Source organism: Carassius auratus, chromosome 49 (assembly GCF_003368295.1).
Source record: "Carassius auratus strain Wakin chromosome 49, ASM336829v1, whole genome shotgun sequence".
Lineage (NCBI taxonomy): Eukaryota > Metazoa > Chordata > Actinopteri > Cypriniformes > Cyprinidae > Carassius > Carassius auratus.
The window spans coordinates 12,662,013-12,685,947 of NC_039291.1; the positions used below are offsets into that span (position 1 = coordinate 12,662,013).

The window sequence follows — 23,935 nt, forward strand, 5'->3', positions numbered from 1 at the left end:
TCCCACATGATGACGATTGTCCCAGACAACCTCTGTGGTCTCATTTAACCACCTGCAGACGACTGTAAAACTCAGTCCCCTTTCACAGCCTGTGTGCATTTATTAAAATCACACTTTTATGAAACGTTTTAACTCAAACTTTCAGGACCTTTTTACAGTGTCAGAGATTTGACAACTACCGCTGACATCGAGGTCCAGGACATGGGGACCTGCTAACCAGTCCAACCTTAATCCGTTGACTACAACTAGTTCTGGTTTTGCTCATAGTGCAGATGCTTAATGCAAGAGGAGTTTGAAAGTTAGAATCAACACAAACAGTTCCTTTTCCACACCAATTCACTTTATTAAACAAGTTGCAGACGTGACCATTTATTTTGTAAAGTGATCTAAACTCAAAAATGTTGATAAACTGAAAAAACTTCAACTGAGGAAACTCAGGGACAAAAGGGATTGTCATAATAATAAATAAAGTTAAGTCAATGGCTCCTTTGATGCGGTCTTGTTCAAGGACACATTTTGTAGATGCTTGGATAATTTAGTGGCATCTGACAACTTCGTTTTGGATGAAGACTTTTTGCGTTTGCACGGCTTGATTTTTGGCTTCTGTAAGATAACATTCATAATAGCATCTCCAATACATAATGTATTGAAACAAACATACTGAACGTAAGTGCCACACAAGTTTACCTGTAGTTTTGTCTTCTGAGGCATATGGACCACAAAATGCCTCTTCAGACTAACCTGGGAGAAGAAAAAAATAAATAAATGAATTTTCCTTAAGTCAATTCAAAATAGTAAATAAAATATGGGGTCTTTATGAACTTAAATAAGATGCTAACCTCCATAGCAAAAGCTTTACCACAGCCTGCAAAAGGGCAAGCAAAGTCACGCTTTCCTTCATGAAATACCAGAATGTGATTCCGGAGGTTGAAGTTTGTGGTGTAGCTCTTTTCACAGCCTTCTCTAGCACACTTAAACTTGCACCGCTGCCCAGAGTGAACGGACTGTTTGTGCTTCTGCAAAAACCAGGCATTGTGGAACATCTTCTTGCACTGGTCACATGGCAGGGTTACTGTAAACAATATAACATTTAGCCCAGGGGAATTTTGCAACTTGCATTAAAATATATCATCAAAATGACTGAGCATGTACTTCCGTGTGTGGCCTTTTTGTGCATCTGATACTCGGACCAAGTTTTCCCTTTGAAGTTACAATACTCCTCATCACATGGATAACCTTAAATTTAGGAGGGAAAGTTATGCATCTTAAAATCCTAAACTCAATTGTTTGGAAGCGAGAAAAGGTTTTTGCCTCATGTATACCTTCATGCACCTTCAAATGTTGTTTGAGAGCTTTAGAAGAAGCAAACTTGTCATTGCATCCCTCAAAGTCACACCTGTTAGAATAAAGCACGAGTAACCAGTCATTATATAGGAGCCACCAAACGAAGCACATAAAAATATCCTTAAGCAACACTTACTCAAAGGGCAACTCATTTGTGTGCTCACAGATGTGAGTCTTCAGTTGACTTTTCTTATGGAACTCCTTTCCACAGCCTTCATGGTTGCACTAAAAAAGAAAATAATAATAAAAATAATTGCCAAGACATTTAAACAACAGGAAACATTGGAATTTATACAACTATGAAAAAAGAAACCATTTAAAGTGACTCACCACATAATGGCTCTCTTTTTGGTGGTGAGCATGAGCAACATGGTTCCTCAAGTTGCCAGGTGTGGAAAAAGCATCTGAACACCCGGTGACTGAGCACCTTCACCAGTTTAAACCAGTTGAGAAGCAGAAAGGTGCACAAAAGTAGCATGGTAAGGGTAATGTGTGTTTACTAGTGAGAAGCCTTCCTAGCCAGCCTTTTGGTTAACAATGCCCATAAATACTGTCAGGCCAATAGGGCTGCACAATTAAATAAAATTTCTAATCGCAGTTATAATTATGGATTTCACAAGTTACGTAATCATTCAAACTGGCAATTAATCGTTCAAAGTCCACTTTAGTAACTAAACAACGAAAACAACTAATATGTCATATGCAAGTTCAATTAAACAAATGATGTTTGCAAGTGGACTCACAGATAGGGTTTCTCCCCGCTGTGGCTCAGCTGATGTCGAGCGAGTCGTTTATTCGGATGTTCACTTCTTTCACCCATTCTAGCCGTTTATTAACAGTTTCTGTCAGGTGGTGGTGGCGGGTCGGTGTTCGGCCCACAACGCCGGAATTCCATAGAGCTTGGTTTTATTCTGAGTGGAACATACCATCTGCGTCCTTTGAGAACTGTGTATTTGCAATTATATCGACAAAAACAAAGGCTTGTCATTTTTATGTATCCTATAAGCTTTGCATATTATTTTTATTATGTATTATTTATTAATAATGAAAGATACAATACTAATTACCCAATGCTTTTGACTCACTAATTGTAGTGTCGCGCTCTCACAAGTCGACGTGGCTTGTTTGAATAGAGCTACCTGTATGATCACATGACAGACGCGTGACATGTCAGGCCCTCAGTAGCTCTGTTTTAGATTGTTGATATTTTTCGATATAAAATTTTTTTTTCATAAATGTTCTATTTATAATTTGTATATATTATGTGAATATTATAGGATAGGCTACTGTGTTATATTGTCAGAATATATTTATCTTATTCCCATCTGGTTCTTTTGAAATGAACCAGCATCACCTCTGCTGTTTATTTCCCATGGTGATTCACACGTGATAAACACTAAGCAACTGCTCACCTTCACAGACTTGTGATCAGGACTGAAGGTCTTTGGGATTGTCTGACAGAGATTTATATGCATATAAAACTGTCAAGTGGCTCCATTCAAGTATGAATGTGTCTGTGGTGTTTAAAAGACTGCCTGGCTCCATCCATCACACACACACGTGGAAATTACTGCCCTAATTGTGGTTTATCAGCATCCAAGAACAGCCCACTGATATGTATGATTTACTACAGTCAAGATTGCTCCTATATATGTGTCCCAAGGTGACCATGTTTTATTTCAAAGCTAGTGTTGAATACTGTAAACTATTTCTCATTTCCTGCTTGCTGCACTTTATCCTGAGGCAAAGTGGTATCGTAAAGAGTAAACAACCAAAATCTTAGAAATAATCTACAGTGAGCAGCTTAGAAATGTAAGTGACCCTCTATCAAAGTCTTCCAGGCTCTATCCATCGTACATCAAGTTCAGAAGACATTCCTGCCCAACCATCATCGTTGTGCCTCTTCCTACACATCATCCGGTATTGAAGTGTCCCAACTCTCCCGTGTTTGGGACTGATCAGTAAAGCTGCCTGTGTATCTCACTGGCCATGATTTGTCCTGATAAACCAAAAAGCAAAACAAACTCTCAAACTCCCACAGCCAAAACAATGGGTTGATGGTTATTGGAGAGTCGTCTTCCTGATTTCACAGACTTTGGTGATTTCAAAAAGAGTAAGAGACTGTGGTGGGAGAAGACAACATGATGTCTAGTTGTCCTCTCTATCTCTATATGTCGTGTTTGCTTGTCACCCCTGCAGAGAGAGGAAAGTTAATGTGTAACACGGGCAGTCGATATGACTGCCACACTGCTTGATGGCCTAAATCTCTGAGTGTCAAACAGGTATGATTAAGGACCTCATGACTTGCTTCAGCCCACTCTGCTCTATCCCTTTTTCCTCTTTACCTCCTTCTGTTTACTTTGTTTAATTCAATCTGAGTCAGAGCCTTGCGGCATTGTTATAGAAGCTTGTCAAGCTCTGCTAGTAGCTACAAAAAAAGTAGACTGTACATTGTACATTGAAGGTATTTAATATATATATATATATATATATACAGTACAGACTAAAAGTTTGGAAACACTATTATTTTTAATGTTTTTGAAAAAAGTTTCTTCTGCTCATCAAGCCTGGATTTATTTGATCAAAAATACAGAAAAAAATGTCATATTGTGATATATTATTACAATTTAACACTTTTGTTTTAAAATGTATTATATTTTAAATTATCATTTATTTCTGTCATGCAAAGCTGAATTTTTAGGATCATTATCACATGATCCTTTAGAAATCATTCTAATATGATGATTCATTATCAAAGCTGGAAACAGTTCTTCTGCTTAATATTTTTTCATGTGATACTTTTATTAATATACCTTGATGAAAAAAAAGAAAAAAAAAAGCTATGTTTTTAAAATATAAATATTTAGTAATAACAATATACACTACTGGTCAGTAATTTGGGGTCAGTAATTTTTTTTCTTTCTTTTTTTTAATAAAATCAATACTTTTATTCAGCAAGGATGTTTGATAAAACATAAAATAAAAAAATGATAAAAAGTGATAGTAAAGAAAATATATTATTAAAATATATATTATTCGAATTTTTATTAAAAGTTATGTTTGATGTAAAGATCCGGTCTTAGTGGTATACAGTCAATGTTAATTCATTATAATGAAAATTCCTCCACCGCTCTCGCACTTTCCACCTCTTTGTAGTGATCAATACATGGGCAGCATGTCACTTGTTGATTGATACTATTGATTATGACCTCTGGGAGACCTCATCACCTTCATCCCAATCCTTACAAATATCTAACAGCAGCACGATATCAGAGGGAACAGGGCCAACGGATAGGCACAGCACACAATGAGGTTATCTTGTCGTCCTCACACATTCTCACAGTCATGCTCTGACCTCTCAGTGTGCCATCCTAATACTGTGGCTAATTCCCAGACCTGTGTGTCAGAACGAATAGATCATGCATAAAAAAAAGGAATAAGGTCAGATTCTACCCCATGCAGCTAATTCTAAATCAAGCTTTTCAACTTTAATCCAGAAGTGTGGTGTACATATCATAAAATAAAAATGCAGTAAAGGACGTGCATTTGAGAACATCATGGAATTAAGGCTGTTTCTCATTCACACCCACACAGCTGCTGCATATCTCAGGAACTGACCCTAATTAAAGCAAATATTGAGTGAAGTACTGAGGTGGGATGAGATAACATATTTGTCAGATATGCATTCAGGCATTCAGCCACTCTGATTACACAGCACAAGTCAAGATAGAGAGAGCTGATCCTCACTTAGAATAGTACAACAATTGAACTGTACATGCTCCACAAACCAGAAATATGTATCTGCAAAATTTTATATTTAGGAGTAAGCATGTTTTATCATTTACTTATAATTTGACTGAACACTTTTGAAAATTTGATCAGTCAAAATTTATTTTGGTTTTTTCATATTAGTGAACCTGTTGTTCTATTATTTCCTTTCGAATAACACCTCCCTGCATCATATTTAATGAATGAAATCAAATACTTGTTTATACTAATTTTGAGGTACTGATTACAAAAGTATTGGCTGTTTTGCTTTTACAAAATATAATGGGGTTTTCGTTGCATTTTTGTTTTCGACAACCATTTGTAAGGTGAAGAAGTCTTGCATTAGGCCTTAATCACCAGATAAACTGTGATAAAGACATGATTTCTATTTTCCTTTAAGCCATGTTGCAACTATTTGTTCAATTCACACCGATTCTCAAAGGTATCAGTCATTCTTAACACATTGATTTCCACTTTTCCTACTTCCACTTTGCAGATTGTAAGTTAAATTAGACATCTTGAAGTAATATTTTTGTCATTACAACTGAGATGTTTAACTGCTTGTTATGTTGATAAGTGCATTAAATTAAAAAAAAAATCAGCAGATTATGCAGGGCTGTCATTGATGCAGTACCTTTATTGTGAATGTTTTATAACTTCATTAATGCCATTATTGCCAATATGCATGAACACACATATATAGTTATGTATAGGCTATAGGCTAGGCGTTTCTGCCATAATCATAACGTTTTCATCAACGTCAAGAACACAGTGACTGAGATTTTTCTGAAATTTCGCTTTATGATCTAATACAAAAGTTAATAATACAAAAAAAAAAACCTTATCTAATCTGATCTGATGCCAACAAAAATACACGGTCATGATCTATGCTACGAAAGTCTAATAATTAAATTAGATATGCAATTAAAATGTTCAATGGTCTTTTCAGGCTTTTTCGGTCAGGCATGAGGGGAACGGCTAATGCTGCCCTCTAGTGACAGCTCACGTGAACTACCATACAATTGAGCGCAACAATCATTTCAGAAATTAAGGCAAATAATGTGAGGTTCCTTCAGAAAGTTTTTTCTTTTTCCACTCTTCTTTAAGGGAAATACACATTATGTTCTTTGTATTAACCTAAGGTGTATAATTACCTTGAGAGATTAGAATCATGACACTATAAAGGTGTTTTTTTCTCTTCTTTAAATCAACCTATGTTCATTTGTGATTACGTGACCATTGTAAAAACCTTCCTGGGGTTTCATAACTGCATCCATAGGTAAGAGCTGTTATGGAAACCTACAAACAGCAGGACATTTGTGCAAACTCTGGACTGGAGCTTGTTATGAACAAATGCAACCTTCTATAATCAGTCAAGTTCTTCATAACAGAATGGATGTAAAATGACAGTATGAAGATCAGACTGCTCTACTAAGTTGAGCAATTCAAAATAAGGCTAGCTACAATACTTTATAAAGGTATGGAGTACTATTTTACTGAAAGTGAGAAATTTTCTAGAAAGCCACAAACTCTTCCTGTACTTCACTGATTTTAAGAGAGAGCAGCTTAAACAAATTCTGAGAAAGTCTAAAAATATATTCTGCTTGTAATATGAACAACAAAATTAAGATCTTTTTTTTTTTTTTTTTGGTGTTTATAAGCTGGATGTCTTGGCCAAATATTTGGTCACTCAATGTTTGACATGAACACACCGTACAAAACCTTGACAAGCACCACATTCATACTGCTTAAAAGCAGCAGAAATTGGAAAGATTGTTCCTATATATAAAAGCAAGTGGATTTTTTTTAATCTAAGTCTTTCTTTCTGAAAAAAAGTACTATCGACAGGACAGGCTACAAAAATCGAAAACAAATCTACGTTGCATTTTTCAATCAAACATATTAAAAAAGTTTATCTATGTTCAAACAATGCTTAGATTCTCTACGGAGTTGTGATCTGGAAATTATAATCTGGCATTACTAAAAACATGCACCTACAGTTCTATAATGGACTGAAGTAACAGAATTGTGTATTATGACATGTTTCTTATGGTACACTTATAGCATGTCACGGTCAACTTACATCATCTCAACAACAAAACTCCAAACACAGCTCAAATTCATTCACACAATACAGTAAAAGAAAGAGTTCCAAACTAGCAGTTTATGGTACAAAGATCTTTATTCTGATCAGCAGATTTATGCCATGAACTCGTAGGGGATGGGCTCCAGGAGCTGAGGCTCGTTGTTCTTGGTGCTGACAAAATGTGCTGGCCGTGGAGCAGCAGGCTGAAAAAAAAAAAAAAAAAAAAAAAAAGACACATCAAGACCACAAGCAAAGAACATCAGCCAGATGTTTTATAAAAGAGTTCTACACAGTGTCATTTCAATCAATCAAGTTTGGCATATCCCAACATGAAATTTACATCAGGGAGTATAATGAAATACATGTACGTTGACATTTAACATCCAAGACAGAAAGCATTAAACACTAAATGATCTTATACCTGGCGTTTCAGCTCAAACCAGGTGCCCTCCTTCTTGGCCTCCAATTTCTTCTTCTCGTTCTCCTTAACGCGCTTCAAGAAGCTGTCTCTGCTCATTGAGTGCTTAACATGCTCGATACGCACATTAATTCTCTTAGCCAGGATCTTGCCCCTAAAAATAAACACAATACCGAGTCACTTAAAAGACAAGAAGTTTTTACATGTACAAGATTTATCCATGAGTGGCATGTTTCCATATTGACAATCTGGCCAAGGCATTAATGTGCCGGTCCAGGGTGCACAGGAGGACTGCTCTCGCCCACATTAATGACCACTTAGGGCACTGGACGGCCCTTATGGCAAAGTGAATCTGGGGCATTACACATGAAGAGTCTTCTTTTAAATTGATCATTCAAACTGATGTGTAGTCAAGCGAACTTTAATTTAAATAAACCTTTTTAAAACCATCAACACTTCTTTTAACTGGTAGGTTATACACTTGACAGTGAAGAAGAGTTTACAATAGGCATTTTTCATTTGTGCTTCCAAGGATTTTAATTCAGAAGTTAACCTCCAGCTATCACCAACTAGAGTGAGTTGCATTATAATAACAGAGATCACGTCTTGTTCAAAGCGGTACTTACTTGACTTGCTTGTTGACAATGATGCCTACAGCATGCTGTGTAACATTATAAATGCGTCCTGTTTTGCCATGGTAGCATTTATGAGGCATGCCCTTCTGAATGGTACCTGTGCCCTGGATCGAAATTAATTTCAGATGAGTAATTCTTGTAGACAAATTTTACTGTAAACACATCTGTCATTTAATAAATCTTACCTTGATGTCCACAATATCACCCTTCTTGTAGATGCGCATGTAGGTGGACAGAGGGATTGGGCCTGTTGTAGAAAGAAAAGCCATGTCAGGTCTAAAAAGTTGTATAACAATATGTTTGCGTGTGTAAATTACAGTATGATTCAAGTGAACTCACCATGCTTGCGGAAGGGCCTGGCAAACATATACCTGGTCCCCCTCCTCTTGCCTCTGGTGTTTGTCATGATGCCTGATTACTGAGACACAAAATAAAGTTAGACGACTACTTTCTAGAACATTTAAAAAAAAAACTCTTCAATGAACTGTACTTGATATGCAACTACAAATATTAGAGACTACATTCTTGGCTTAGAGCCTTTGGTAATTAACTGTACAATAGGATTCAACATAAAATTTAATTTAAATGTACATGATGATGCACTGCATTTATTCCAATAGTGATGAACAATAAACAGTTATGAGACTTAGATTATGAATCGAACACATCAAGACAAGTCTTTTCGACAAAAGCTCGTTACACATCTAAACAAACATTAGTTCATGATCAGAAACAACAGTGACACCATTGAATAAGGGACCAAATAACTGTTTGTGTTCTTAATACATCGTACGTGAATACAGAGAAATATCTGTATTTATTTTTATCTTCATGACTAGGTCTTTACAAGGATGGCCCGCGTGGATCGGACACGCTCCAGCTCGACTCTCGGTTCACTATTTACAGCATGCAGGAGAGCACAAGCGTTCTTAATTTCGATGCATTGGCAGGTAAAGTATTTTGGGGCGCTTTGTGTGGCACTTCTGCTCAGCAAGAGCGATGTAATTAACGATTTAATACATAACGTGTGGAACACTTCTTACCCCGGGTTCCTCGCAAGATGGCGGGTACGGCGGAAAGAGAATGATGGGGTCCTGCGGCGTTTCCTTCAAAGCACATCTAGGAAGACCGCTCATTTGCCTGAGTAAAAGTATCAGAGCTGTCGATTCATGGCCAGTGATGCCAACGTCTTACAAAAACAGTTCAGACTTTTGATTTCATGAATTATTATTATTATTATTATTATTATTCATTTAAACCTGCATGATTGAGCACTGCATGGGTCGTTTTATTTTTAATGAATCGCGTAGACGAATTTATTTATTAAAAATAATAAGCTTAACCTTTAACTTTCATTCTTTCATTCTAATTGATTTGATTTAGATAATGTAACCCTTATTAGGTATTATAAACCTATTATAATATAAATATATTTGTATTATAATTTATACAATATAATTTATATTTATTTTAAAATATTAAATGTATTAAGTTTAGCCATAATTAGCTTTTTTTATATAAATCACAACAGTCCACTAGCTCTTTAAATTATTTTTTTTAAATACTTAAAAATCCTGGTTAGCACTTAAATAACGTTGCTCTTTTGGTTTTTTTTTTTTTATTGCTTCCATTGTCCTCGTTTGTGTTTTAGATAACTGCCAAATTGCTAAACGTAAATATAAATGTTAAGTTCATAAAAAAATACAAATAAAAAATAGTTTTGAACATTACACCACCAGACCATAAGCTCTCTATATGTAGATTTACATAAAAAAGCTTGAACCAGGTTCATGAAAACTCTAAATTATTTATTCAAATTAAAAATGTAAAAAATGAAAACTGTATGTATTCTACAAACTCTCTGCTGAACTGAATATGCACTCCAAAAAAAAAAAAAAACTAGTTTGCTAATTATTTTTACTAATGTTCAGTAATGTCTTCTTGAAAGTTTATTTTTCTGTTGTTTATTGCACTTATTATTTTATTAAATTAGTGACATGTATAACTTAATTTTACTTTATTATTTTTAATGTAATTTTCTTGTGTGTGTAATGTAGTTTATACCTCAGCTGTATACAGTAGTTTGACTCGCCGGTGAGGCACTAGGACCCCGCGGATCTCGCTCTGGCGGGGACGCAATCTGTCCTCACGGGGACTCCTCTTCGCCTCCGCGCGGTGATTGGGTGGAAGATGGCGCTGGGCGAATGGAAATCCTAATGACAGTTTCCAAATTTGCGTCTTTTTGTACCATGGTGAGTAAATATCAGTTCAGTCACGGATAAATGTTCGTCAGTTCACGCATGATGTAGTAAAGGCTCGTCTGCTGCATTAGTTCAGTGAATCTGGCTGTTTGGGTTGCCAGTTTTCCTCTGCTGCAGTTGCGAGTCGCCTGTGTGCTTGCTATGAATTTTGCCTTGGGCCTAAATAATTAACTGTTATTTTGTAGATAAGCAACACGGCCGTGTTGTCTTCATAACACAACGTGAGGGTTTTAAATTGGTCAAATCATTGTAGGATCTGCTGAAGGCAGCAAAGCCTGCTAACTGCTGAGCTGAACTGTCATTCAGCGCGGGTTATGATCGCGAGATGTGCTTAACAAGCGCGAGACAGTGACATCTAAATAATCTCCGATTGTTATTTATGTGTAATAAATAAGGACAAGCATTCAGACGAGCATTGTGTTGAGTAACTTGTGGCAAACGTGAGCATCATGATGATGTGAAACGCGTTCGGTGTAACGTTACCTGAGCTTCAGTGCTAAGCTGTTGCCAGTGCGGTCACACCGTGATTTCACAGTCCCATCCCCTCTCTGCATCTCTGTGCCCAGTGTGTTCCTCCATATATTATCTGCTTTATTTGCGTTTTAACTGTTAATTACATTTTTCCCCGTTGAATTTGTCGTTTTTAAATGTTAAAATGTCGGCAGTGAAATGCTAATGCGTGCTAATGTAGTTTTACCTCGTCAGATGTCCTGTATGTTTTTAGTTTCACATTTACGTTTTATATTATTATTATTATTTTATAATGTGTGTGATATTGCAATTTTAAAGCACCAATTTTCAATCAGTGGACGTTGTTCTCTTATCATATGTGTCTCGGATGTATCAGACGTCTGTTAAAATCTACTTTGCTTAACCCTAGCTTCCGTCCACTATGTTGTAAGTTACTACAATTATACTTAATACTGCAAAACCACAGTTAAATGAAAGGGTATCTCCGTGTTGTTAGAGTAAATGTTAGGTTATCTGGTCATTTTATTTATTTATTTATTTATTGAAGAAAGTGGTGGCTAAAACCAACTTACCATCGTTTTATTGTAGTAACATGTAGTAGAAACTGTGGTTACTGTGGTAATGTAAAGGACTCTCTATCTATCCAGTGGCACGCAGCTGTAAATGCCTGAACAGCTGTTCACCTGTTCTGTTGCAGGGCGCCAATGCCTCCGCTTTGGAGAAAGAGATCGGCTCGGAGCAGTTCCCTGTCAACGAGCATTACTTCGGTTTGGTCAACGTAAGCAAAGACATTCCCTGCGGTCTCCCATTGTCTCCTTCAAGCGGTGTGTTTATTGTTATGCTCTGGAATCAGTGTGTGTGTGTGTGTGTGTGTTCTCTGTTTCGATTCACAGTTTGGAAACACCTGCTACTGTAACTCAGTGCTCCAGGCTCTGTACTTCTGCCGGCCGTTCCGGGAGAAGATCCTCGCGTACAGGAGCCAGCCGCGTCGCAAGGAGAACCTGCTCTCCTGCCTGGCCGACCTGTTTCACAGTATAGCCAACCAGAAGAGGAAGGTTGGCGTGATACCCCCGAAGAAGTTCATTACAAGACTACGGAAAGAGAATGGTAAGGAACACGAGCAGGAAGGGATTGTTTTTTTAGTTCAGGTGAATTCTTGTTTTTACTGTGGATTTAGATGCTAGTTCTTGGTCAGAAACTGAGGTACAAACCCACTGAGCACTGAATAGTCATCAGAAATTTTCAGCGATTTTTATCTTATTTTACTGCTATTTCTATACATGCAGTTTTTATGTCCCGGTGACCAGTGAAAGTGCAGTTCTGACTCTCTGCCCATTTATTAGATAGGAGCCTGGTCTTGTTAGTCTGAAATAGCTGTCCGGAGGCGTTGCCAAGATGGCGGCCGAGTGGCACGACTTGCCTAAAAGGACTTTGGTATATCTTCCCACATCGTGACATTGACATGTTGGGGACGTGTTAGAACTTTACAAATCTTCTTTATGCACCAAGAGCTTCTAACACTCCAAAGAGAAAGGAAAAATGTATAATTATATGACCCCTTTAACTGTAAGCTTTCTCTTATACAAAACAGCTAAGACTGTACAATACGGTCCCATTAGTTAATGCATTAAATAAAATGTAGGAAACTAACAATGAGGAATTCAGTACAATCGAGCTATTGTTCAAGTATTTTTTTTTTTACCATAAACTAACTAACAATGAAAACTATTTCTAAAGCATGTATTAATCTTAGTTGAAGTTAATGTTAATTTCAACATTTACTAATACCTTAATTGAATCAAAAGTTGTATCTGTTTAAATATTGATTAATGGACTTGAACTAACATGAACTAACAGTTAACGTTAACAAAGAATAACAAATACTGTAACAAATGTGTTGGTCATTGTTGGTGCATTAGCTAAAGTGATCTTATTGTAAAGTTTTAAAATGAAATCAACAGATACAACTTTTGATTTTAATAATGTATTAGACATGAACTGAGATTCATTGTTAGTGCATGTTTAATAAATATAAACTTTTTGTAAAGTTTTGTTGAAATATTATCGCAAAACCATCAACTTCAGAGTTATTAGTTGTTGACACATTGAAAATTCATGTTAACTCATAATTATGATGTTTCTGACTTGAAGGCGGTAATAATCTAGATGAAGCAAGTAAATTAGAAATATACATTAATTAAATAGCCTAGTTTCTATTGGCCAGAAAAACACAATGGATGCGTTTGATATTTTATGTAACATTCTTTCTCTCTGTCACCCACAGAACTGTTTGATAACTACATGCAACAAGATGCACACGAGTTCCTCAACTACCTGCTGAACACTATAGCAGACCTGCTACAAGAAGAGCGCAAGCAAGACAAGCAGAATGGCAAATTGGCTAATGGCACACTTGATTCACAGAACAATAACAGCACCCCTCCCTCCTCCACCTGGGTTCATGAGATCTTCCAGGGCACGTTGACCAATGAGACACGATGCCTCACCTGCGAGACGGTAATAGCACCTCACATAACTTAGCTGGAATCCCTTCAGTCCAAAAAGATGGTATCCTGATAGTTCGTCTGACTGTGATTGGCTGTGCTTTTATCTGAGGTGTGTCTTTGGACTTTACTTTCTCACAGATAAGCAGTAAAGATGAGGATTTCTTAGATTTGTCGGTGGACGTGGAGCAGAACACTTCAATCACACACTGTCTCAGGTCTGAAAGCACACTCACTCTTAAACCCGATTTAAACATGAATACATGTGTCCGTTTTAATAAACAATCATTTTTCTCACTGGCCCCTTATAGAGGTTTCAGTAATACAGAGACCTTGTGCAGTGAGTATAAATATTACTGTGAGGAATGCAGAAGTAAACAAGAGGCACACAAACGGTGAGCATTTTTTTTCTGGTTCCTGTTTTTTTTGATCATATATTCACCATATATACTTCATGCATGAATGTGTTTGACTCTAGAATGCGGGTTAAGAAACTTCCCATGATCCTCGCCTTGCACTTGAAGAGATTTAAATACATGGAGCAGCTGCAGCGCTACACTAAGCTGAGCTACCGCGTGGTCTTCCCTCTGGAGCTCCGCCTCTTCAACACCTCTGGCGATGCCACCAATCCTGAGAGGCTTTACGACCTGGTCGCTGTGGTGGTGCATTGTGGCAGGTGAGTCGATACAAGTTGAAAGTCCAGAATGGACTTTCAAACCTTTGTAAATGTGTTTTTCTTCCTCCTTCAATGTCTGATTTCACAATACTTGCGTGTGTGAACAGAATCTCCTCATGCAAGCATTTTGAAATCTGTCCTTGAAAAAAAAGGAGAACTTTACTGATTTGCTTTCCTCGATTTGTGACTTATTTGTGTGTGCTTTTATAGTGGTCCAAACCGAGGACACTACATCGCAATTGTAAAGAGTCATGATTTCTGGCTACTGTTTGATGATGACATAGTAGAGGTAAGCTGCCATCCGTCATGTATAAGCATCGGTCATGTACTGAAATATAAACTTGAGAGATTCAGGGTTCCCACAGTCACGGAAAACATGAGAATATAAGAGAAATTTAAGATAATGATTTGCAGGGATTAAAAATCTATATAATATACAGGTATATACAAAACTAAAAAGGTAATTAATTAATAACTAATAATAGTAAGCAATTATTAAACCATGTAGAGTTTTAATATAATAGATAATGAATAATGAATGAATTAATGAATAAATAACTCAATTATTTAATATATAAAATCTTGAAATATATGTATGTTAAGGTGTAATATTATATATAAAATTATGAAATCGTGTGTGTGTGTATATATATATATATATATATATATATATATATATATAATATATATATATATATATAGTGTAGTTTTTTAAATAATTACAAATCAAATTAGGGTTCAAAAGTAAATCAAGTTTCTCATAGTAGATATATATTTAGAAAACTATTTATTTACTTGATACGTTTGGAATGCAATCTTTATAAAATATTTTTTTAAATAATAAAAGTACATATAAAGAGTTGATCAAATTATATAGTGTTTTTATATTGTATGTGTATTTTTCTAAGTATGTTTCTTTACAAATGTCATGGAAAAGTCACTGATTGCAGAATGGTCTTTATGCATTTGTTAAAAAAAAAAGTGTTCTGTTACTCCCTGTAGAAAATTGATGCCCAGGCGATTGAGGAGTTCTACGGATTAACCTCGGAAATTTCCAAGAACTCTGAGTCCGGGTACATCCTGTTTTACCAGTCCAGAGACTGACAGAGGCCAGAGTGGCGTCCCCTCACGGACACCTGTGCAGCAGACATGCCTGTACCTAGAACCCTGCTACATCCCACCTGCGCAGGTTCTTACTGCAGCGACGCCGCACACACACCCGTCCAAGCCCACCCTCGCCGGTCTCCACGCAGCAGTAACGTTGGATGCAATGCAGTCGCAAGGCCTTTTGAACGTTGTTTGTTAGTTGTATTTACGTTGTGGGAGCGTTTAATCACTCGTGTTCAGTCCTTTACTGTGGAGAGAATGTCTTTAATGTATCAGACTGTATGATACGACCGGGATTTGCATTCAACTTTCATGCTGCAACCTTTTGATTCCTGTGGGTGTGAGGAGGCTGAAGACTAGTGCATGGGGAAAGCAGGTGTGTTTATTATAATGATGGGGAGGGTCTAAACGCTCCGGGTGCGGGGCATTGCGGGTTATGTATTTCTACCTTGTACAGAGTGATATTTGTATAAATATTATGAGAATTATAATGATATTACTGATATAGCCAAAAAAAGAGGATAGAACCAGAAAAGATGTATAACACTATGGTGCACTTTTGATACAGTTTTGTAGATGTGGGAAGATTAATGTAAGGGTTTGCTTGAGATGGCCTGTTGTGAAATTATCATTTTCTGTTTTAAAGAAAAAGAAATAAAAGTGTATACACCAAGATAGGATGTATGCATGCAAGCATGTAAATACCAGCTATTAGCAGCCTGCTGCGATTTGACCGGATGCCTTTTTCATACAACCAAGCCTAATTTTTATTTTTTTTACTGTGCTGATGACTCATTCTTGGTCACTGTAGCCCCTCGGTGGCTGGTCAAGATTACTGCAAGATGGAGAATTGCATCGCATCATTCTTTTTTCACAGATTGCTTTCCTATATCATTCCATTGCCAGCCTATTATTGCCTAAAATGTGGATGAATCCTTTCAAATTTGCATGAAAGGTTACATATATTTATTAACGCTCAAAAACGATTGTCAAATCTGTCATTTGAGAGCCATACTGAGCCTAGTTTCAGACTGGAAAGGATTTTACCAGGTGTCATCGCTGACCATGAAGTTTACTCTGTGAGGAGGTGTGAGTCTCTGAAATAGAGGCATGGGGATGAAGGCTGCATGGGGTTCGAGGATGGAGGAGAGAAGGAAGATAGTGGGGGAAGTGGGTGACACAGATGAGTGTACTGTTAATAGCTCATGCCAAGAATAGCTCTCACAGGGGAGCAACACAATGTGCATCTTTCCAGAAAGATGGAGTCTGAATGTCAGATGCTAGATAAATAGGTCTCATCCTAATCAAATACATTACAATACCTTCTGGGTCTTTGAAATGGGTGTGTTTTCTATTTTGAAAAGCTTTTTTTTTTTTTTTTTTGAGTTAATCAAGATTTTAAATGCTATATCAGACAAAGGATGTCTTTGTAGTGTTAATATATTGCATTTTGCCAAGTCGAGCTGAATTTAAACATTGTAATTGGCATGTTTTAGTGCTTTCAAAAGAGTAACAGGGTTAGGATTTACAGTTAATTTAGTCATTACCATACTTTTGCTCAAGGTCATAGCTATACAAGGTGCTTATGAATTATTATAATAATTACTATTAATAATTAGTTATTGAATATTTAAAATCATTTCCCTACTAAAAAAGAAAAGAAAAGAAAAAAAGATAGCAATGCCCTTCAAGTGTTCACATCTTTTTTTCTTTTTTTTAATGGAATACATTATTTTAATAATTGTAATAGGGGTTGATGTATAACCTGGGGACACATTTAAAAAAATGTTAATATTGTATATATATATATATATATATACACACACACACAGTCTGTAATATAGTTAGATGGATACACTGAACAAATTTATAAACTTAACACTTTTGTTTTTGCCCCCATTTTTCATGAGCTGAACTTAAAGATCTAAGACTTTTTCTATGTACACAAAAGGCCTATTTCTCTCAAATATTGTTCACAAATCTGTCTTAATCTGTGTTAGTGAGCACTTCTCCTTTGCCGACATAATCCATCCACCTCACAGTTGTGGTATCAAGATGCTGATTAGACAGCATGATTATTGCACAGGTGTGCCTTAATAAAAGGCCACTCTAAAATGTGTAGATAATATATATATATATATATATATATATATATATATATATATATATATATATATATATATATATATATATAGTATATTATAAAAAAAATACGTTATTTTCACGTAGCCTATGTTCACAATAATGCCCATCACAACACACAAGTCGCGTCGTTTAGTTTCCGAGCAGCAGATAAATAGGTGACGGGATCTTCTGCCCTGAGGAGGAAAGCTCACTCCTCCCAGAGCCTCGCACAGCCGCAGTCGGTGGCGATGCTCGTGCAGACGGCGAACGGGCGAAGAGCCGCTAGTGCTGCTGGTTGTAAGGATTCTCCGGAGCATCCGATTCCCCTATCCGTTTGCGCGGAAAATACAATGGAAAGACCAGAAGGACGCAAAACCATTTAAGCAGGCGCCTCTCCTCCAAAAGACAAGGTAGGGAAGCCTCCAGATGGGGAGTGAATGCATGGGGACCGGCAGGGTAGGCTATATTTGAAATCAGTCTGCTTTGCAGTTTACAACACATAAATTATTTTTATAGAGCAAGCGCTTAAGCATTATTATTATAATGCTAAAACGACTGAGAGGAATTAATGTGTGCATCCAGCTGCTTGCAGTGAAGTGCAGTGATGCTGATGCAGGGGCGCTTTTGGAACCCGCCTTTATTTAATACCAGCACTCATCAGGACCCCCTTCCTGATTCTCCACTATTGTACTGTAGGCTATTATTCAAAATTATCTTAATAATAGCAGGTTCCCATTTCCTCTAAATACAATTAAAGGTAAATGTGTCTTTACTTTTCTTAATCTGAGTCTTTGTTTTGCACAAAAGGTCACAGAACAGAGGTAATGCACGACTGTAGTGAACAATGGCTTTTGTGATAACTATATTGGCTAATTTTCCAGTCATTTCTGTGAGATTATTTCAACTGCCTTTTTACTTGTATGCTTAATAACCATGCATACACTGAAAATGTTACGGGAAAAGGCAAAAAAAAAAAAATGTTTATCCTATTTCACATATGAAATTGTATTGTATTCATAGATTTAAAAAAATAAAAGCATGTAATTCTGGAGTAAAATTGGAAAAGTAAAAAGTATGAGTCATATGGTCACCAAAATGCTATTCCATGCTTGTTTTATAAATGTAATATTTAAAGGGAAAGTCCACCCTCATGTCGTTCTAAACCAGTATGAGATAGAAAAGATAGTAAGAATGTTACAAATAGTTTCAGTTCCCACTGACTTCCATTGTATGGACAAAAATTGCAATGGGAGTCAACTGGAAACGAAAATGGTTATCAACATTCTTCCAAATGTCTTCTTTTGTGTTCTAATCATACAGGTTTGGAATGACATGAGGGTCAGTAAATGATAATTGATTTTTCCCTTGCTAATTTCTATTTATTTATGTATTTGCAAACAAAAGTAGTGGATTATTTTGTTTTGTCTTTTTTCTTTAGACTACCCTCACACCTCACTATGTTTTTCTGCGTGTGCCATTTTAGACGAGAGGCAGAATGAGTAAAGAGGTGCCAGTTTCTCCCAGCTGGCTGGCTCAAGATCCCACCTGGGGCAGCAGCGGTGCGGGGAGCATAGAAAACATCACCGTCGGAACGTACCCACCTGCGGTTGTCCTGCCGGCGAGGCCGCCTGCCGAGCTGTTGGTAAACCCTTGGGACATCGTGCTGTGTTCATCTGGCACCATCATAGCCTGCGAGAATGCCCTGGTGGTTTTGGTCATCTGGCAGAACCCGGCACTGCGCGCCCCAATGTTTTTGCTGATTGGCAGCCTAGCTCTAGCTGACTTACTGGCAGGTTTGGGGTTAGTCCTGCACTTTACCTTTGCTTACCTATTTCGATCTGACTCGGCACAGCTGTTGACTGTAGGTCTGGTGGTGGCATCCTTCTCAGCATCTGTTTTTAGCCTGCTAGCTATTACCATTGACCGCTACCTGTCATTGTACTACGCCCTCACCTACAACTCAGAGCGAACAGCCGCTTTCACATACACCATGCTGGTGCTTCTGTGGGGAGTATCCTTATGTTTGGGTTTGCTGCCGGTTACCGGTGTGAATTGCCTGGGCCAGGAGGTGAACTGCAGTGTGGTTTGGCCCCTAACAAAAAACAACATAGCCGTTCTGTCCATCTCCTTCCTTCTGCTGTTCGGCCTCATGCTTCAGCTCTATGCGCAGATCTGTAAAATTGTCATGCGACATGCGCACCAAATCTCCCTCCAACACCACTTTTTAGCCGCAAGCCCTCACTATGTCACAACGCGGAAAGGTGTATCCACCCTGGCCATCATTCTGGGCACATTTGCAGCTTGCTGGATGCCGTTTACTGTTTACTCGCTAATAGCCGATTATACATACCCGCCCCTTTACACGTATGCCACCCTGGTTCCTGCAACCTACAACTCAGTCATCAACCCAGTAATTTACGCCTTCCGCAATCAAGAGATCCAGAAAGCATTGTGGCTGGTGTGCTGCGGATGTATCCCTGCCAGCGTGGTCCAGCGGGCACGGACCCCCAGCCACGTCTGATGTGCCTAGGGAATTACACAGGCCAGAGAATCCCCCAATCCCTGGGACGAGAAGGGGCGTGCGTGTCACCCATTTATGTCTTCCCCTAATTGTTATGTGACAACCACTGCCACACAGTCTTTGCCTGATCCCAAGCCGACCAGCTGGCACACCCTTAACAGGAAAAAAAGGGGCAGAAACGTATATATATATATATATATATATATATATATATATATATATATATATATATATATGCCTTTGTATTTTTGTGCTTGATCTGGCTTGGCCACAATGACAGCCTCCTGTTGCACGGGCTGTGAGGGCAAAGAGGGATGAGGGACAGTGCATGGTGCTCAACTTGACTGGATCCTGAAGCTCATTCATCTTTTCTCACTGTTGCTGCATTCAAAAACGTGCGCTGAACGTTAAGAAACCACGGTGTGCTAAAAATAGACAAGATGCTCTGTGATCTGGGCCTTGCGTCCTCCAAAGAAACCAAACTGGAGAATGCGTGCACGTGAGAGAGAGAGGCTCCCACTCTCTCTTCTGTTTGATTTCAATCTCATCCCAAGCGTGGCCGAATGTCAAATGTCCTCCAAAGCAGAAAACCACGAAGAGCTAACTACGATCTCAGAATGAGAACCACTCTATAAATATCTGAACCCATTGATGCCTTTATTTTGGTTTAGAGCGGAAGTCGAACTGTCTCTGCATTCTCTTCCATAAATGCGGGATGAAAGTGACTGGGAGAATGTGTGTGTATGTTCATTTAAACAGCCCCCGTGTGAATAGAGCATCACTTCAAAAAACTGTTGAGTACAAAACGTGCATTAAGTGGCTGAGAAAACATGGAGGATGGAACCGAATGTATTTTCTATTGATTTGCTTTTAATTAGCATTGTCTCTGAATAGAGCACTGCTCCATTTATTATGTTCAGCTGGTAATTTCTACTGGATCTGGGATAGCTGTCTCACAATGGTAGTTCACAGCATTTTGCTTGAAATGTATATGTATTGCATTCGTAAAGAATGCTGATTTGGGAACAGCATTGAGATAAATGAATCTGAAATATTTAGTTTGGAACAATTTGAGTGAAGCCTGTCAACGGAATGTCTGCATAATTTCATCCAAAAATCAAAAGACTAAAATAATTGCACTTTGACATAATTTACACACATAAAAAAATTCATATAATTATGTAATTATATAATATTAGTTTTTTTTTTTTTATATATTAATCATTAGGTTAGGGTGTAAAAATTGATTGGCCAAAATTAAATAAAAGTCCCAAAATATGCTTCATTGTCTTTATGCAAACTAAGAACTTTTTGATTTTGATTTTGGGGTGAAATATGACCTGGAAAAGATTTCATAATATTCACCCTTAATAAATTATTTTCTTAACTGATGAAAATGTTAAAACATATGCCAGCCAAGCGACACTTCCACTCTCAAATGAGCCTTCCATAGAATAACATTCACCATAATTGTTAATAAACTGGTGAATCTTCTGAAACGGTCCACACAACATGATTATAATGAATAGAACAACTGGCCTCTCATACCTGGCAAATGTCAGATGAGGGAGATTGTTATTATACTTTCATCACAACTAAAGCTGGAGTCATGCTACTATTATAAGCCGAATTTCACCCCTGCTTTTTACCTTAAGCCCTCCAAATGCCAACAAGCCACTATCCATTTCAGTGCTGTGGCAGAATCCATCAGCGAGCAATAACTATGGACCAAGCATTTCATCAAATTATAGCAATACTCTGGCAGCAATAATAGCCATGCCCAAGCAAAACCAACACCTCAGTTAGTCGAAAAAAAAAAACATCCACAAAAAACCCACTATAAAACAAGTGTGGATTCCAAGAACGACTGACTGACAACTGTACTTATTTTGATATAATCCAAATAATATTAATGAATCAGAACCTGGACAGATGTCTCAATCCATGTAAACATGTCCATGATCTCACAGCCTTGTGTTCTCTCATCCAGAAAGTGACTGTGCTTGTGGTCATTTACGATATCTAACTATGAATGAAATCTATCTGTACACTCAATGTGACCTACTCGGCAGTATGCATTTGCTTTTGTGAACCTTAGAGATGTTTCTAATGTGTGTAAGGAATGTGATGTGTAAGGCGTGACTTTCGGTGCATGGCCGCACGTGTGCGTGTACATGTGAACGCATGCATATACGTCCGTATCTCCAGGGACATCAATGTAGTTGGGGATAATAATGTATATTCCCCATAGACCTGCATGGGCTAGAGTGGATACCAGTCTTCCCATCGCACTCTCTTTACATCATGCCTGCGGGTTGAAAACACCTTCATGACCTATGATTCCTCTGGAACAGCACATGAGCAGTAGACGAGCAGGTATGCACATTTTAATAGGGCTTGGCATTGAGGCATCTGTTGCAGGCCTCGTCTGACTTTCGAGGAATCATTTATTTTGCTATATTCATCGAAAGTCTCTATTTTTCCCCCTCAGTCTGGATTCTTTTGGAATTCCTGAGATTTTATTTTGTATTCTAATGCGCTGTATGGGCTCTTCTGAATGTAAAGACAAAGACATTCTTATCGTTGCTATGGCCGATTGTCTTGATATTGTAAATAAGGCATGCAACTTTAAGGAGGTATGATGGCAACTCTCATCTGATGTCATAGAGTGATGACATATTTGTGTGACCTGAAAGTTAGCATCCCCCTGTTTCTAGTGACAAAATACCAATAGGATTTTCCAATGGGTTTTGGATTATTGCAGAAAATAAGCTCTGTGACCGACATTATCATCATGATAATCTTCACAAATTAACACAACTTTGAATTGACCAGATATTCTAGTCTTCTTTGTTGGTTAGCCAATAAAGCATTCTTTAAGTAAATTAAATGTTCCCTTTAGGTTAAGAGAATGTTCTCAGAATGTTCTCCCCCAAAATTTCCAAAAGGGAACCATATTGGAACATGAAGGAAACGTTCTGTGTTTGCAGGGTAGATGCCATGTTGAATTTAACGCTGTGGTGCTACAGCTACCCTGACTAGCGACTAGACTAGAATAGTTTGCAAGAGCATGATTCTAAATCTTTTTGGCTGTAACTAAAAGCGAACTATGAATAGATGAATTTACCTGTTTGGCGTGATGTCATTTAAAGCAACTGTATGTAGTTTTGTCGTAAATATATCAATAAGGCAGTGACAGTTGCTAGCGGTATAAGTGCGTTTGTAGCTGTCATAAAGAAATCCGCCCTTTTCACTGAATATCCTAACCCCGTCTAAACATACTCCAGATGTTTGGCTTTTTGGAATGATTTTGAAAATGATATTTCAAGGTCAAAAACACAACCACCAACAACAAACATACATACAGTTTCTTTATAGTCCACTGAAAGTCCCATTTAGCTTCTTGCTAGCAACCAGCTTTTTCAAGACAAGTAAAAGCTTTAAAACATTACAAGGGAGTTGTATTATTGTTTTTTTATTTTGTACAATAAAACATGAAAATATCTTGAGCCTGTGTTAATCACAGACCTTATTTCAGGCATTGGCCCACTGACTTCAGAGCAAGCAAACCAGAAATATAAAAAATACGTCATACCAGCAATGCTCTGTCTGAAACTGTAAACCTTGAGCCACATTCCAGTGTCTCCTATTACCTGGGCATGCTTGTCTACAGTGGATTGAGAGGGTTAATGCTTGATGCACAGCCGTTAGGTCATAAATGACCGCTTCTGACTAAAATAAATCATATCTCCATCTGCTTTTGAAAAGAGCTTTGTAAAATTATGTTATCATGATTTGTGCCCGATCTCTGATGGATTTTCCACATGCAGACGGACGTTTGGCGATTGAATCTTTGATTTAAATAGACTTGTATCCAACTGTACATGATTCTGCTTTTTAATCCACTGTAAGAGCTTGGAAACGTCAAACCGAAGGGCAAGAAAGGGCTGGGATGGGAGTCTGTCTTCTATTCTGGTTTATTTTGTCTGGTTTGGTGACTTGTGAGCAAACTTTCTACAT

General features: G+C 37.6%; 4 protein-coding genes across 4 annotated transcripts; 2 read left to right on the forward strand and 2 right to left on the reverse strand.

Annotated features, from left to right (window-relative positions):
- Positions 1-318: 318 nt before the first annotated feature.
- Positions 319-2,455, reverse strand: LOC113065959 (transcription factor IIIA-like). Its single transcript, XM_026237490.1, has 9 exons — positions 2,412-2,455; positions 2,088-2,289; positions 1,675-1,771; positions 1,481-1,569; positions 1,323-1,396; positions 1,153-1,236; positions 840-1,072; positions 688-741; positions 319-603 (listed from the first exon to the last, which is right to left on the reverse strand). The coding sequence occupies exons 2-9, from the start codon at positions 2,162-2,164 to the stop codon at positions 472-474; spliced, it is 840 nt and encodes a 279-aa protein (XP_026093275.1). The 5' UTR covers positions 2,165-2,289; positions 2,412-2,455; the 3' UTR covers positions 319-471.
- A 4,820-nt stretch (positions 2,456-7,275) lies between these two features.
- On the reverse strand, positions 7,276-9,391 carry LOC113066267 (60S ribosomal protein L21). Its single transcript, XM_026238114.1, has 6 exons — positions 9,295-9,391; positions 8,591-8,669; positions 8,437-8,498; positions 8,243-8,355; positions 7,620-7,770; positions 7,276-7,401 (listed from the first exon to the last, which is right to left on the reverse strand). Exons 2-6 carry the CDS (start codon positions 8,655-8,657, stop codon positions 7,312-7,314), a joined length of 483 nt encoding a protein of 160 aa, XP_026093899.1. The 5' UTR covers positions 8,658-8,669; positions 9,295-9,391; the 3' UTR covers positions 7,276-7,311.
- Positions 9,392-10,356: 965 nt separating this feature from the next.
- Positions 10,357-15,950, forward strand: LOC113066265 (ubiquitin carboxyl-terminal hydrolase 12A-like). The gene is made up of 9 exons (XM_026238111.1): positions 10,357-10,503; positions 11,681-11,761; positions 11,877-12,090; positions 13,268-13,500; positions 13,629-13,705; positions 13,799-13,882; positions 13,966-14,163; positions 14,374-14,452; positions 15,166-15,950. The coding sequence occupies exons 1-9, from the start codon at positions 10,456-10,458 to the stop codon at positions 15,265-15,267; spliced, it is 1,116 nt and encodes a 371-aa protein (XP_026093896.1). The 5' UTR covers positions 10,357-10,455; the 3' UTR covers positions 15,268-15,950.
- Positions 15,951-17,582: 1,632 nt separating this feature from the next.
- Positions 17,583-20,079, forward strand: LOC113066266 (G-protein coupled receptor 12-like). Its single transcript, XM_026238113.1, has 2 exons — positions 17,583-17,804; positions 18,878-20,079. The coding sequence occupies exon 2, from the start codon at positions 18,890-18,892 to the stop codon at positions 19,913-19,915; it is 1,026 nt and encodes a 341-aa protein (XP_026093898.1). The 5' UTR covers positions 17,583-17,804; positions 18,878-18,889; the 3' UTR covers positions 19,916-20,079.
- The last annotated feature ends 3,856 nt before the right edge of the window (positions 20,080-23,935 follow it).

Bases quoted from the DNA above. Each gene is read 5' to 3' on its own strand.
- LOC113065959 (XM_026237490.1), bottom strand. From the start codon at position 2,164: ATGGGTGAAAGAAGTGAACATCCGAATAAACGACTCGCTCGACATCAG. The intron at 1,237-1,322 runs GTATACATGAGG...CCTAAATTTAAG, and splicing joins ACATTTGAAGGTGCATGAAG to GTTATCCATGTGATGAGGAG. The intron at 604-687 runs GTAAACTTGTGT...GTTATCTTACAG, and splicing joins CTCAGAAGACAAAACTACAG to AAGCCAAAAATCAAGCCGTG.
- LOC113066267 (XM_026238114.1), bottom strand. From the start codon at position 8,657: ATGACAAACACCAGAGGCAAGAGGAGGGGGACCAGGTATATGTTTGCC. The intron at 8,356-8,436 runs GTAAGATTTATT...ATTTCGATCCAG, and splicing joins GTGATATTGTGGACATCAAG to GGCACAGGTACCATTCAGAA. The intron at 7,402-7,619 runs GTATAAGATCAT...TTTTTTTTTCAG, and splicing joins GGTTTGAGCTGAAACGCCAG to CCTGCTGCTCCACGGCCAGC.
- LOC113066265 (XM_026238111.1), top strand. From the start codon at position 10,456: ATGGAAATCCTAATGACAGTTTCCAAATTTGCGTCTTTTTGTACCATG. The intron at 14,164-14,373 runs GTGAGTCGATAC...GTGCTTTTATAG, and splicing joins GTGGTGGTGCATTGTGGCAG to TGGTCCAAACCGAGGACACT. The intron at 14,453-15,165 runs GTAAGCTGCCAT...TACTCCCTGTAG, and splicing joins TTGATGATGACATAGTAGAG to AAAATTGATGCCCAGGCGAT.
- LOC113066266 (XM_026238113.1), top strand. From the start codon at position 18,890: ATGAGTAAAGAGGTGCCAGTTTCTCCCAGCTGGCTGGCTCAAGATCCC.